Source organism: Dryobates pubescens, chromosome 14 (genome assembly GCF_014839835.1).
Source record: "Dryobates pubescens isolate bDryPub1 chromosome 14, bDryPub1.pri, whole genome shotgun sequence".
NCBI lineage: Eukaryota > Metazoa > Chordata > Aves > Piciformes > Picidae > Dryobates > Dryobates pubescens.
This window is the reverse complement of record NC_071625.1, coordinates 27,003,267-27,016,652: the sequence shown is the minus strand read 5'-3', so window position 1 is coordinate 27,016,652 and position 13,386 is coordinate 27,003,267. Positions and strand designations below refer to the sequence as shown.

The 13,386-nt window shown below is 51.7% G+C and overlaps 1 protein-coding gene and 1 non-coding gene across 2 annotated transcripts; both read right to left on the bottom strand.

The window, feature by feature from the left end:
- Positions 1 to 2,018: 2,018 nt before the first annotated feature.
- On the bottom strand, positions 2,019 to 12,264 carry CFAP418 (cilia and flagella associated protein 418). Its single transcript, XM_054167247.1, has 6 exons — positions 12,126 to 12,264; positions 9,842 to 9,941; positions 8,266 to 8,336; positions 6,638 to 6,703; positions 5,604 to 5,699; positions 2,019 to 3,722 (listed from the first exon to the last, which is right to left on the bottom strand). Exons 1-6 carry the CDS (start codon positions 12,248 to 12,250, stop codon positions 3,563 to 3,565), a joined length of 618 nt encoding a protein of 205 aa, XP_054023222.1. The 5' UTR covers positions 12,251 to 12,264; the 3' UTR covers positions 2,019 to 3,562.
- Positions 12,265 to 12,488: 224 nt separating this feature from the next.
- On the bottom strand, positions 12,489 to 12,570 carry TRNAS-AGA (transfer RNA serine (anticodon AGA)). Its single transcript has one exon. It is a non-coding gene; the product is annotated as a tRNA-Ser (tRNA).
- Positions 12,571 to 13,386: the final 816 nt, after the last annotated feature.

Genomic DNA, 13,386 nt, shown 5'->3' with positions numbered 1-13,386 from the left:
CTTGCTGCAGCTCTGCAGGCTGACAGAAGGCTGAGGGATGAGGTGAGCTAGGAGAAATGCTGACTGATGTTGTCAGCAGATCCTGGTGTTAATCCTTTTTCCTTCTCCCACACTCTGAGTGCTTTTGTCTCAGTTGCTTCATGCCCCCCCTTTCCCAGCGCTGCAGACTGCCTCCTTGCCATAAAAGCCACCGTGCCGGATGTCCTGGGCTCTGCTTTCTGCACGGATTGCTGCAGTGCAAACTGTGCCACAGGAGGTGACTATTTCTGGTGGTTTAAAGCAGGTTTCAGGAGACATGCTCCTTTTCCAAGTGACAGAAGTCTCATGAACTGAGGAGGGTGTTAGGCTTTCCCCCCCTTTCCTGCTCACGAGTTGCGAGCCCAGCTTGTTCCCTGCAGCGCGGCACAAACTCCGGCGCCAATCCAGGCCAGAAGAGCATCCTGTGGAGCTACTTGGTCATCACTTCCAAATGGCCCTGGAACAGGCAAGCCAAGGCAACTCAGCACTTTTGAAAAGCCATTCTTCTTCAAGAAGACTGAAGAGAAGGTTTCTTCTTCTTCAGAGCATTTATGTCCAGCTCTGGGATTTCCAACACAGGAGAGCCACGGAGCTGTCTGAGCAGGTCCAGAGCAGGGCCACAAGGATGATCCAAGGGCTGGAGCACCTCTGCTATGGAGATAGGCTGAGGGAGCTGGGGGTGTTCAGCCTGGAGAAGACTCTGGGGGCCCTTAGAGCTGCCTTCCAATAGCTGAAGGGAACCTCCAGGAAGGCTGCAGAGGGACTTTTCATAAGGGTGTCTAGGGACAGGACAAGGGGGAATGGTTTGAAGCTGGGTTCCTCTCTCACCATTAGCACTGAAGCTCTCACTGAAGAGAACACAGCAACACTTGGTGCTTACTGTCCACACAGGGGCTGCCTCTTCACGAGGACAGAAAGGCAAGCACACCCCTTCCAGCAGCTGATGGAGCAGCCATCAACTGGTCTCTGGGTCCCTCTGCCTCTTGAACCTGCAATCTTAGACTCTAGCAATAGAAACTTCAGCCTGAAACACTGAGTGCATTGACAACAATCCGTGACCCTAGATATGGCTATGCCATCATGCCTAGCAGTGCCTCTCCAAACCCACCTCACCTCTGAATGGGCACTTGCAGCCCAGAAGGACAATGGCAACCTGGGCTACATCAAAAGAAGCGTGGCCAGCAGGTCAGGAGAGGTGCTTCTGCCACACTGCCCTGCAGTACTGTGTCCAGCTCTGGGATTTCCAACACAGGAGAGCCATGGAGCTGTTTGAGCAGGTCCAGAGCAGAGCCACAAGGATGATCCAAGGGCTGGAGCACCTCTGCTATGGAGATAGGCTGAGGGAGCTGGGGGTGTTCAGCCTGGAGAAGACTCTGGGGGCCCTATGAGCTGCCTTGCAATAGCTGAAGGGAGCCTCCAGGAAGGCTGCAGAGGGACTTTTCATAAGGGTGTCTAGGGACAGGACAAGGGGGAATGGTTTGAAGCTGGGTTCCTCTCTCACCATTAGCACTGAAGCTCTCACTGAAGAGAACACAGCAACACTTGGTGCTTACTGTCCACACAGGGGCTGCCTCTTCACGAGGACAGAAAGGCAAGCACACCCCTTCCAGCAGCTGATGGAGCAGTCATCAACTGGTCTCTGGGTTCCTCTGCCTCTTGAACCTGCAATCTTAGACTCTAGCAATAGAAACTTCAGCCTGAAACACTGAGTGCATTGACAACAATCCGTGACCCTAGATATGGCTATGCCATCATGCCTAGCAGTGCCTCTCCAAACCCACCTCACCTCTGAATGGGCACTTGCAGCCCAGAAGGACAATGGCAACCTGGGCTACATCAAAAGAAGCGTGGCCAGCAGGTCAGGAGAGGTGCTTCTGCCACACTGCCCTGCAGTACTGTGTCCAGCTCTGGGATTTCCAACACAGGAGAGCCATGGAGCTGTTTGAGCAGGTCCAGAGCAGAGCCACAAGGATGATCCAAGGGCTGGAGCACTTCTGCTATGGAGATAGGCTGAGGGAGCTGGGGGTGTTCAGCCTGGAGAAGACTCTGGGGGCCCTATGAGCTGCCTTCCAATAGCTGAAGCGATTCTGCAGGAAGGCTGCAGAGGGACTTTTCATAAGGGTGTCCAGAGACAGGACAAGGGGGAATGGTTTGAAGCTGAGGCAGAGCAGGGTGAGACTGGAGCTTAGGAAGAACTTAGGAACTTCAGTGCAAGGGTGGTGAGACCCTAGAGTAGGCTGCTCAGGGAGGTTGTGGATGCCTGCACCCTGGGCCCAGTCCAGATGAGGCTTTGAGTAGCTGAGTCTAGCTGGGAGGTGTCCCTGCCCATGGCAGGGAGGTTGGAGGAGATGATCTCTGAGGTCCCTTCCAACCTGAGCCATTCTATGAGCCTATGAATTTATCTGTGCAGTACCAGATAACAAAAATACTGACAGACTTCCCATTCTGAGACACTTTCCAATGTAGTAATTGCCAGGTAATCCTTTCCTTCCTCTCTGCCTGCCCAAAGCCATCTCCTGTGTTCTTTATATCTGAGAAGAAAAAGCTCAGGAACTGCAGTGACACTTTAAGGGTGATCAAGACAATTCACCAAGTAACAGGATCCTGGAAGGAGTTTTACAATGTGACTGGGGGAAGGGAGTGTGTTGAAACAGGACAGTTGCACTTTCTGAATAGGTAGTGTTTTGAAGTGAAGATGAAGTGAAAGCTTAGTGAAACAGAAAAGCCTCCAAATCTGAATGCCAGTGGGGAGATTTATTTCCTCACTCTTCAAATCTGGAGCCTTTGTGCCCTTCAAAAGCTTGCTAGTCATCACATACCCCTCAGAATCTCTTTACAATTGGGTAGTGTTCCATGACTGCACCATAACTTGTGCACCTCTTGCAGTGAAGGCTGAAGGGAAGTCCAAAAAATTAACTGTGCTGAAAGTCTTTAGTCAGCAGAAAGTGCTCTGAAGGAAGCAGTAGGAACTAGAAAGACATTTCCAGCACCTGCAGTTAGTGGCTGCTGGCAGGCAAAAGAAAGTAAAGGTTTGGGGTGTGCTCAAGCCTTTGAGGTGAGAGCTCATCTTGTAGCAGATTTTAAGAGATCTATAACCACTTGCTCATGAATAGCTATGAGCAAAGCAGATCAGCAGTGTTAATTTCCATGCCTATGAGCCAGGTCATGAGCCAGGTCCTGTGCCAGAGCCCCAGATTCTGTTGACACAGGAAATGAGGCTCTACTAGCTGTAAGGAAGTGTCTCAGGGTGCTTTGCCCCATGCCTATATCTGTTGATTTCCTCATCTTCTCTTTAACACTATTGAATGTGAGCTTTAACTTCATTTAGCTTCCAGAAAGCCTCCAAATTCATTGCTGCTTCTGAGAATTCCACTCCCCACATTGCTTGCAAGGCAGTTAGATTGTATGAGAAGCCTTCAGGTTGAGGCTTGGGTGTTAGAATCTATTTCTAGATCTAAGCATTCAGGTTTCCATCTGTTCCCAGGGAGCAGATGGAGTTTATGACCTGTTTTCCACACAAGCAGGTAGCACAGAGAGGAGGACTTCATTCTGCATGTTTGCCACACACCCACCGCAGCTGCTGCTCTGTTTGGAGGTCAGTCAGCTCATCAATGGATCTCCAGCTGCACTGACAAGCATAAGCTCTTGCTCCTTTCTTCTTTATCATCTTGGCTCTGAGTTTACTGAGCTCAGGCATGTTGTTCCTGTCAATCAAATGAATTCAGTTTAGGATCATGCTTTTTCTGGTAAACAAAGAAGGATGTACAAGGCCATTGCGATTCAGGAAAGCTCTCAAGAACATTGCTGACTACCAGAGCGTTGCTGGCTGTGATGAATGCCTTCAGGGATGTGTTGAATTTCTGGTTTGAACCCAATCCTTCCCTGAGAGCAGCCTCAGTGTGCTGCTGCTGTACTCTGAGCTCAGCTGGAGATGATGCTTTTGTAAGCAATGTCCTGGCTCTTTCAGACACTCTGTGTCAGCCTCCAGAGGGGGAGTGGGGAGGAAGCCAGGCAGAGTAAATTCTTGTGTTAAGAAATTATCCAAAAGTGTAATTAAGTTCTCAAACTTACTGTAAAAGTCTCTGTGCAGAATGGGTACAACACAGTTAAACCTTTCATCAGGAACTCAGGATGGTTACTCACAGATTCATAGAATGGTTTGGGTTGGAAGGGACCTTGAAGCTCATCCAGCTCCAACCCCCTCCACAGGCAGGGACACCTCCCACCAGCCCAAGTTGCTCAAGGCCTCATCCAGCCTGGCCTTGAACACCTCCAGGGAGAGGGCATTCACAACCTCCCTGGGCAACCTGGTTCCAGTGTCTCACCAGCCTCACTGGAAACACAGATTGAGAAAGACTGTAAGGGTGGTTGTTAAAGTGACTGAAATGAAATGGCCCCGAGAGGGGACAATGTCCATCACACCAGAAACAGCTCCTGTGCAAGCATCAACCACACCAAATGAAAGCTCAGCATGGCTATTCCAAACCCACACTGCTTCCAAAAAAGTGGAAATGTAGCATTTTAACTCTCCCTGCTCTCATGACCTCCTCCTGCCTATTGATTACTGGCCACTGAGTTGCTCAAACACAACATTTCCAGCCCAGCTAAATAAAGAAACCCCAAAACAGCAGGGGAAAGAACTTTTGAAAAGGAGGTCAGGCACCCAGTTGTGGAAAACAAATGTTTAATCTTCAGGATTGTGTCTTGTGGGCAGATGGGCAGAATCCAAGGGCAGGAGATTGAACACATCCAAGTGCCAGGTTCTGCACATTGGCCACAGCAACCCCATGCAGTGCTGCAGGCTGGGGTCAGAGTGGCTGAGAGCAGCCAGGTAGAGAGGGACCTGGGGGTGCTGGTTGATGGTAGGCTGAACATGAGCCTGCAGTGTGCCCAGGCAGCCAAGAGGGCCAATGGCATCCTGGCCTGCATCAGGAACAGTGTGGCCAGCGGGAGCAGGGAAGTCATTGTGCCCCTGTACACTGCACTGGTTAGGCCACACCTTGAGTCCTGTGTCCAGTTCTGGGCCCCTCAGTTTAGGAAGGAGGTTGACTTGCTGGAATGAGTCCAGAGAAGGGCAACGAAGTTGGTGAGGGGTTTGGAACACAGCCCTGTGAGGAGAGGCTGAGGGAGCTGGGGTTGCTTAGCCTGGAGAGAAGGATGCTCAGGGGTGACCTTATTACTCTCTCCAACTCCCTGAAGGGAGGTTGTAGCCAGGTGGGGGTTGGTCTCTTCTCCCATGCAAGCAGCACCAGAACAAGAGGACACAGTCTCAAGCTGTGCCAGAGGAGGTTTAGGTTGGATGTGAGGAAGAAGTTCTTCCCAGAAAGAGAGATTGGCCATTGGAATGTGCTGCCCAGCGAGGTGGTGGAGTCACCATCACTGGAGGTGTTTAGGAAGAGACTTGATAGAGTGCTTGGTGCCATGGTTTAGTTGATTGGATGGCGTTGGGCGATAGGTTGGACTTGATGATCTTGGAGGTCTCTTCCAGACTGGCTTATTCTATGTATTCTATGTATCTTTCCCGTTCCTATCAAGCTCCAAAGCACAGCAACACAGCAGTGATACTAGACCCAGCTCAGACATACCTGAAGAAAAGGTAATCACAGGACTGATCCCAGATGTAGTCGTTGAAGAGCGACACTCGGAAGTCGCAAGCAGTACAACGTAGCTGGTCACAAGCTCTGGTCAAAAAGGGAACAAAAAGCTCCAAAAGCTTATTACAGTCCAAGAAGCAGAGAAGCTCCACAGGATGCTAAGTCTCCTCAAGTCCACTGCTCACTCAGAAATACTAGAAGCAAGGTTAAAATCTTGCTTTTTTCACATCTCTGGCACATCCATCCTGGTTTGTGTCTTAGCTATAGGCCCATGTATTATTTTTGCAGGTTGTTAACCTCACTGAACTCACAAAAGAAACTCAGATTCTCTTGATAGATTCTCTTTGGTCCTCCTCACTGGGGTGTGGCTAGTAGGTTGAGAGAGGTTCTCCTCCCCATCTTCTACACCCTGGTGAGGCCACATCTGGAACACTGTGCAGTTCTGGGCCCCTCAGTTCAAGAGGACCCTCAGGGAACTGCTTTAGAGAGTCCAGCACAGAGCCAGAAAGCTGCTGCAGGCAGTGGAACATCTCCCTGTGAGGACAGGCTGAGGGAGCTGGGGCTTGGAGCTGGGAGCAGAGGAGCCTGAGGGTGACCTCATTGCTGGTGATAAAGATGTGCAGGGCAGTGTGGGGAGGATGGAGCCAGGCTCTGCTCAGGGATGTCCAAGGACAGCACAAGGGGCACTGGGGGCAAGCTGGAGCAGAGGAGGTGCCATGGGAATAGAAGGGGAAACTGTGAGCTCACAACAGGGGTGTTGAAACTATGGATCTTGAAGGTGCCCTCACAACCCAAACTATACTGTGAATCTTTGATACACCAACTCCTCAAACAAACAAAAGACCTAGTGGTCGACACCAGAGGGCTGGAAGGGACCAGCTGTCTTCCACTGCAGTTACAGGCAGCCACATGGTTAGATTAAACCAAGGCTGTTGTGTCCTCCTGTCCCCTTCAGGGGCAGCAACACAGCTGTGAATAAAGTAATGCTAGAGCAAAGCAGAACAACTTTTGGCCACACTTCTTACCTTCTGGAAGTGTTTGTTCCTATGCCAGATGGTGAAGCACTTCCACCCAGGTACACTGGACAGCATCTGTATGGATTGCATGCAAAAATGTTAAGAGTACAGCAGGTTGTGCAGTGCTCCTCCCAGTTCAACAGCACGGAGTTGCTGACATGGTGGTGGTTAAACACAGGCAACAGCATCCAAATGCTTACAAACTAAGTTCCTCATTTCATTACCAAGCTGCTAAAAGCAAAACTCTATGATGACAACCCTCTATGCCAAACATACCTGGGACCACACAGGGCAGCAGTTGATAAAGGTCCTTAAGTCAAAGGAAGCTGTTGTTTAATAACTTGATGATTAGTTTGATAACAAATCATTTTGAGCACACAAAATCACATTGTAGTCCTTCAAAATTATCTGGTTACCTTTTATTTCCTTTACATGGATTCACAGCTTGCACTGGGTTGGAAGGGAGCCTCAAAGGACATCTTATCCAACCTCCCTGCACTCAGCAGGGACACCTCCAGCTACAGCAGGCTGCACAGGGCCACAGCCAGTCTGAGCTTCAATGTCTCCAGGGATGGGGCCTCAACCACATCCCTGGGCAGCCTGTTCCAGTGTTTCACCACTCTCACTGTGCAGAACTTCCTCCTGATGGCCAACCTAACTCTGTCCTGCTCCAGTTTCAAACCATTGCCCCTTGTCCTATCACTCCAAGCTCTTCTAAACAGTCCCTCCCCAGCCTTCCTGTAGGTCCCCTTCAGATACTGAAATGCAGCCCTAAGGTCTCCCTGGAGCTTTCTCTTCTCCAGGCTGAACAGCCCCAATCTCTCAGCCTGTCTTCACAGCAGAGGTGCTCCAGCCCTCTGAGCATCTTGGTGACTTCCTCTGGATCTGCTCCATCAGGTCCCTGTCTCTCTTCTGTTGGGGATCCAGAGCTGGACACAGTAGGTGAGGTCTCACCAGAGCAGAGCAGAGTGGCAGAATCACCTCCCTCCATCTCTGGCCATGCTGCTTCTGATGCAGCCCAGGATGCCATTGGCCTTCTGGGCTGCCACAGCCCAGGATGCCATTGGCCTTCTGGGCTGCCACTGCCCATTGCTGGCTCCTGTCCAGCTTCTCATCCACCAGCACCCCCAAGTCCTTTTCTGCAGGGCTGCTCTCAGTCTCATCAACCCCCAGCCTGGATGGATATTGAGGGTTGTCCCAACCTAGGTGCAGGACCTTGCACTTTGTCTTATTGAACCTCATGAGAGTCTCCTCTGCTCCTCTCCAGCCTGTCCAGGTCCCTCTGGATGGCACCCATCCCATCCTTCACACTGACCAGCTGCACCACTCAGCTTGTTACCAGCTGCACACTTGCCTCAGCCTCCCTGTCTATCAGTTGTGAAGATACTGAACACCTCTGGTCCCAACACAGACCCTTGAGGGACACCTGCTCCATCAGGTCCATGTCTCTCTTGTGTTGGGGGCCCTAGAGCTGGACACAGCACTCCACAAAACCCAAACAGTAGCCCACTTAAAAAGAATGCTTCTCTAAATATTCAGTTTCTCGGTGTCAACAGATGAAACAGCAGCAATATTAGCAGCCTGACAACAAACTGCAATCACACCAGGTTCAACCAGCACAAACATTCTTCATTTACCTTTTCCTAGGAGCCTGTACAACAGCACCAGAGCTTTCAGCTGTGAGACCTCCAGAGTTAGACTTCAGTTTCTATTTTAAAAGCAATCAAAGGGGAAAGAAATAGCAGCATTAGAGCAAGGTAACAACATTCTGCTTTACTTAATAAGCAGGAGGCAGAAGATCTCAGTCACAGAGAAAAGGGATGAAGAGTTTGGGCATTTTCTTACTCAGGTGTTTGTGAGGTCCTTTGAGCTGCTGCAGTAACAGTTAAAATGAAGAGCAAGGCTTCTTCATTCCCAGCTCTGCCTGGAGGAATCCAACACCACATGATCACTGTGACTTTACACTCAGGACTTTGTATTTCATGCCTTCTTCTCAATAATGTCACTGTTAAACCCAGATCCAATTTAGGAAGCTTCTCCCTCCATGTCTGGGGGCTTTTCTTTTGCTGAGAACACACCAAGGCCTCACATTAGCCAAAAAGAGAAAATGCCTTTGCAAAGTTTCCTATTTGCTGCACATGAAACAGTTTATTTGAATCCTAGGCTTCCAGATCCCAAGTGGAAGTCCTAGGGCTATAAACTGGAATTGTGAGCCTGGAGAAGACAAGGCTTGAAAGAATCTTCTCAGTGTATGAAACTACATGATGGCGAAGAGCAAAGACAATGTAGCCAGAGTCACAGGATCCCAGGATGTTAGGGGTTGGAAGGGACCTCTGGAGATCATGCAGTCCACCCCCACTGCCAGAGCAGGACCAGAGAATCCAGCACAGGAGGCACAGGAATGCATCCAGACAGGGATGGAAAGTCTCCAGGGAACGAAACTCCACAATCTCTCTGGGCAGCCTGCTCCAGGGCTCTGGGGCCCTCACGGTGAAGAAGTTCCTCCTCATGTTGAGGTGGAACCTCCTGTGCTGCAGCTTACATCCATTGCCCCTTGTCCTATCCCAGGGTGCAACTGAGCAGAGCCTGTGCCCTCCCTCTTGACCCCCACCTCTCAGATATTGATAGACATTGATCAGATCCCCTCTCAGTCTTCTCCTCTCCAGACTGAACAGCTCCAGAGCTCTCAGCCCCTCCTCCAGTCCCTTCAGCATCCTTGGAGCCCTCCCTTGGACTCCCTCCAGCAGATCCCTGTCCCTCTTGAGCTGGGGAGCCCAGAGGTGGATGCAATATTCCAGGTGAGGTCTCAGCAGGGCAGAGTAGAGGGGGAGAAGAACCTCCCTGGCTCTGCTGGACACACTCCTCTGAATGCAGCCCAGGATCCCATTGGCCTTCTTGGTCCCCAGGGCACAACTTGCTGTCCACCAGGGCTCCCAAGTCCTTCTCCACAGAGCTGCTCTCTAGTCTTTTTGGTGGGGCCCACTGCCAGGAGCAGAGGCAATGGGCACAAACTGAAACCTATCTCTTTACCTCTCTCCTGTTCCTCACTACAGGATAGCTGCATTTTCCTTTCTGCTTTATTTCCCAAGCTTATCCTACAGCTTCTGTTAGTCCATTCCCCACCCCCAACTCCTTTAAACCAGTTACAGTTTATGGTGCTTTTCATTCCCCCACTAAAACATCTCTCCTGCATGTCTCCAGACTCCTACTCACCAGAGGTGTTTTGATAAGGCTGCTGTCATTACAGATTTCATCAATAATGTCATCCAGATCTTCTTCACTGCTGCCAGCACTCATTAACAGTTTAGCTGATCTGAAAACCAAACCAATCAGCCTAAAGTTTATAGCCTGACCACAGCAGTTCTAAGAACTGTAAGTTAAAACATAAAATTGGGGCTTTTTTCCCCCCTCTAATATTCTGGAGTATCTCAGGTAGGCCACAGGTGTACTGCAGGATGATGCCTTTCAGTCCCAGATCTTTCTGTTGCTTGCTTCATTTATCTCCAGTCACCTCCAACCCTGAATAAAACTATCCCAATGTAACCCATGGTGTGCTTGCTGAGCAATGAACTGGAACCCCCTGCTTTTACACATTAATCCTCAGCAGCAGGAACATGAATAGGTCAGAGGGGGTTGTCTCCTCATGCTAAACAACTGTAGAGCTTCTGGAGGCATTCCTGCCAAGCTGTATGCACCCAGAGAGATCTCCTGCACTTCGCTGTCATGCAAGTGAGAAACCTTGTCACTCAGATCTGATGTTTGCTAGCTCTTTGTCCAGGAAAGGGAGGCCTGTAGGGCTGCTGCACCAATGAATCAAGAACAAATCTACTCCTGAGAACAAGGGAAACTCTGTGATTTAAAAAAACAACCCAAACTGTAATCAGATGACTACACTGAGCTGCTCATCTAACCACTATGCAAACAAGAGGGAAGTCCAGTTATGTGGCTAAGGGTACTGGCTTTGTTGGGCTTGCATTAGTCATATGGCTCTTTGATATCCTTGCCTGGGACTCCAAAATGCCAGTCACCAGCCCACGTGTGGAGACAGATAGCCAAGCCTCTCTGGTCCACAGACCATCCAACCAGAGTCTGAGGCACCACTGAGGGCCAGGATGGAGACCTGAGGGCAGGCAACAATGCCTGTGAGGGTCAGGATGGAGACCTGAGGGCAGGAAACAATGTGAGGAGCAGGATGGAGACCTGAAGGCAGGCAACAATGCCTATGAGGGTCAGGACGGAGACCTGAGAGCAGGCAACAATGTCTGTGAGGGTCAGGATGGAGACCTGAGGGCAGGCAACAATGCCTGTGAGGGTCAGGATGGAGACCTGAGAGCAGGCAACAATGTCTGTGAGGGTCAGGATGGAGACCTGAGGCCAGGCAGCAATGCCTATGAGGGTCAGGATGGAGACCTGAGGGCAGGCAACAATGCCTATGAGGGTCAGGACGGAGACCTGAGAGCAGGCAACAATGTCTGTGAGGGTCAGGATGGAGACCTGAGGCCAGGCAGCAATGCCTATGAGGGTCAGGATGGAGACCTGAGGGCAGGCAACAATGCCTGTGAGGGTCAGGATGGAGACCTGAGGGCAGGCAACAATGTGAGGAGCAGGATGGAGACCTGAGGGCAGGCAACAATGTGAGGAGCAGGATGGAGACCTGAGGGCAGGCAACAATGCCTGTGAGGGTCAGGATGGAGACCTGAGAGCAGGCAACAATGTGAGGAGCAGGTTGGAGACCTGAAGGCAGGCAACAATGCCTATGAGGGTCAGGATGGAGACCTGAGGGCAGGCAGCAATGCCTATGAGGGTCAGGATGGAGACCTGAGGGCAGGCAACAATGTGAGGAGCAGGATGGAGACCTGAGGGCAGGCAACAATGCCTGTGAGGGTCAGGATGGAGACCTGAGAAGCAGGCTGGAAACCTGAGGGTAGGCAGCAGTGACAGCCCAACCCTGCTATTCAGGTCCATTAACTGTGACATTTGAGGTGGCTACACAAAAGTGCAGAACATGAATGCTGTGCTACTGGAGGGGATATGGGCAGTGCAAAAAAGCTGAGAATACACACATGACTGCAGTGGCGCCAGAATAAAAGGTTTGCTAATAGCCTCGCTGAAGTTCTTCCCGCCTGAAATCCCAGGAGTTGTGGGCATTTTCTAGGTACCACAAGGCCAGTCACCGAGCCGCCGCCACCTCACAAGCACATCAGTGCGGCTGTTAGCGCCATGTTTAATTCCAGGCTGGGATACTCCCGAGGGGCAGAGACCGCCTCCAGCAGCTCAGCTGGCTGCCACACGACTCCTGTGTTCATAAATAAGTAGAACCGCGGGCACTCGCTGACCGCCGCGGCTGCGGATCCCGACCCTGCCTCGTCTCGGCTGCCGAGGCGCCGCGCCGGCCGCCAGCCCGCACCGCCCCCAGGCCGCCCGGGCCGGGGCGGGCCGGGCTGCGCGCCACCCCAGCGGCTGCCCGCTGGGCGGGGCGGGGCGCAGGACGGCTCACCTGCCCTCCTTCGACCCCTCCTCCTCGCCGTCGCCGTCCCGGCGGCCGCCCGCCGCCCCCTGTCCCGGCAGGCGGCAGAGCCGCCTCTCCACTTCGTCCAGCAGCCGGTCCAGGTCGTCCGCCATCTTGCCGCCGCCAGCCGTTGCCAGGGCGGCCTCGCGCCGCCCACGCCGGCAGGGGCGGAGTCTCCGCGCCCGCAGGGGTGTGCGGGGCGCCCGTGGAGCTCGTACAAGGCAGGGCCCCAGTCCTGCCCGGGCTGACCCGCCTGGCGCTCCGGGCGGGCGTGAGTGGACAACAGCTAATGGAGGGGAAAAAAACAACACCCGAAGGGTAAAAACGACTGCCGAGCCACGGGGCTCTGGCCGTAGTCGGCAGGATTCGAACCTGCGCGGGGAGACCCCAATGGATTTCTAGTCCATCGCCTTAACCACTCGGCCACGACTACGCATGCTGCTAGTTCTACTCCTGCCTTATTAGGGCTCACTACTCAAGCTGCCTCCGCGCCACACTGGGTCAGGTCGGGCCGCTGCGCCGCGGCTAGGGACGAAAAGGAAAGGTTACCCTTTGTGAAGTGTGATGAATTGGAAAACAATTAAAAGAACTTCATGAAAAAGGGATATTTAGCCCAAAATGTATCATTAGGATTTGCAATCCACAAAACACAACCTGGAGATAAGGTTCTGATAAAAACCTGGAAAGAGGAATCATTATCCCCTCACTGGGAAAGACCTTATCCTGTTTTACTCACTACAGAGACAGCCATCAGAATGGCTGAAAAAAGTTGGGCTCATGCTTCACGAGTAAAGGGCCCAATACAGGAGTGGCAAGTTACAGTATCACAGTATCACCAAGGTTGGAAGAGACCTCAAAGATCACCCAAAACCTATCACCCCAAACCTCATGACTAGACCATGGCACCGAGTGCCACGTCACCTCTGCTCCTGGAGGGTTACAGATGACATTTCAGCGGTGCTAACAGGCGGCGCCGGAATTCTCCGATCGGTTTCAGTTTTACTTGCAGCGTTATGAACACGGCAGTCCTGAGTATTTCTGGGACAGGAGTCCATGCATCCAACAGGGACATGAATGTGATCCTTGGGTAATGTTTTTTTGCCCTAACTGTTGTGAGAGTTTGTGGAGAAACGTACGGCCTGGGCTGTGCAGGTTGTCTGCAGGCTGGTACTGTGAACCGTTGGTCATCGAGACATTTGCGTTACAGCAATGTCAGATCGATTGACTACTCCAGCTGAATCCTTACAGG

What these genes read in the sequence shown, in the direction of transcription:
- CFAP418 (XM_054167247.1), bottom strand. Translation starts at nt 12,250, where the DNA reads ATGGCGGACGACCTGGACCGGCTGCTGGACGAAGTGGAGAGGCGGCTC. An exon ending in GAGGGGTCGAAGGAGGGCAG is followed by an intron (nt 9,942 to 12,125) that starts GTGAGCCGTCCT and finishes TTTGGTTTTCAG; the next exon opens with ATCAGCTAAACTGTTAATGA. An exon ending in GGAACAAACACTTCCAGAAG is followed by an intron (nt 5,700 to 6,637) that starts GTAAGAAGTGTG and finishes CTTTTTGACCAG; the next exon opens with AGCTTGTGACCAGCTACGTT.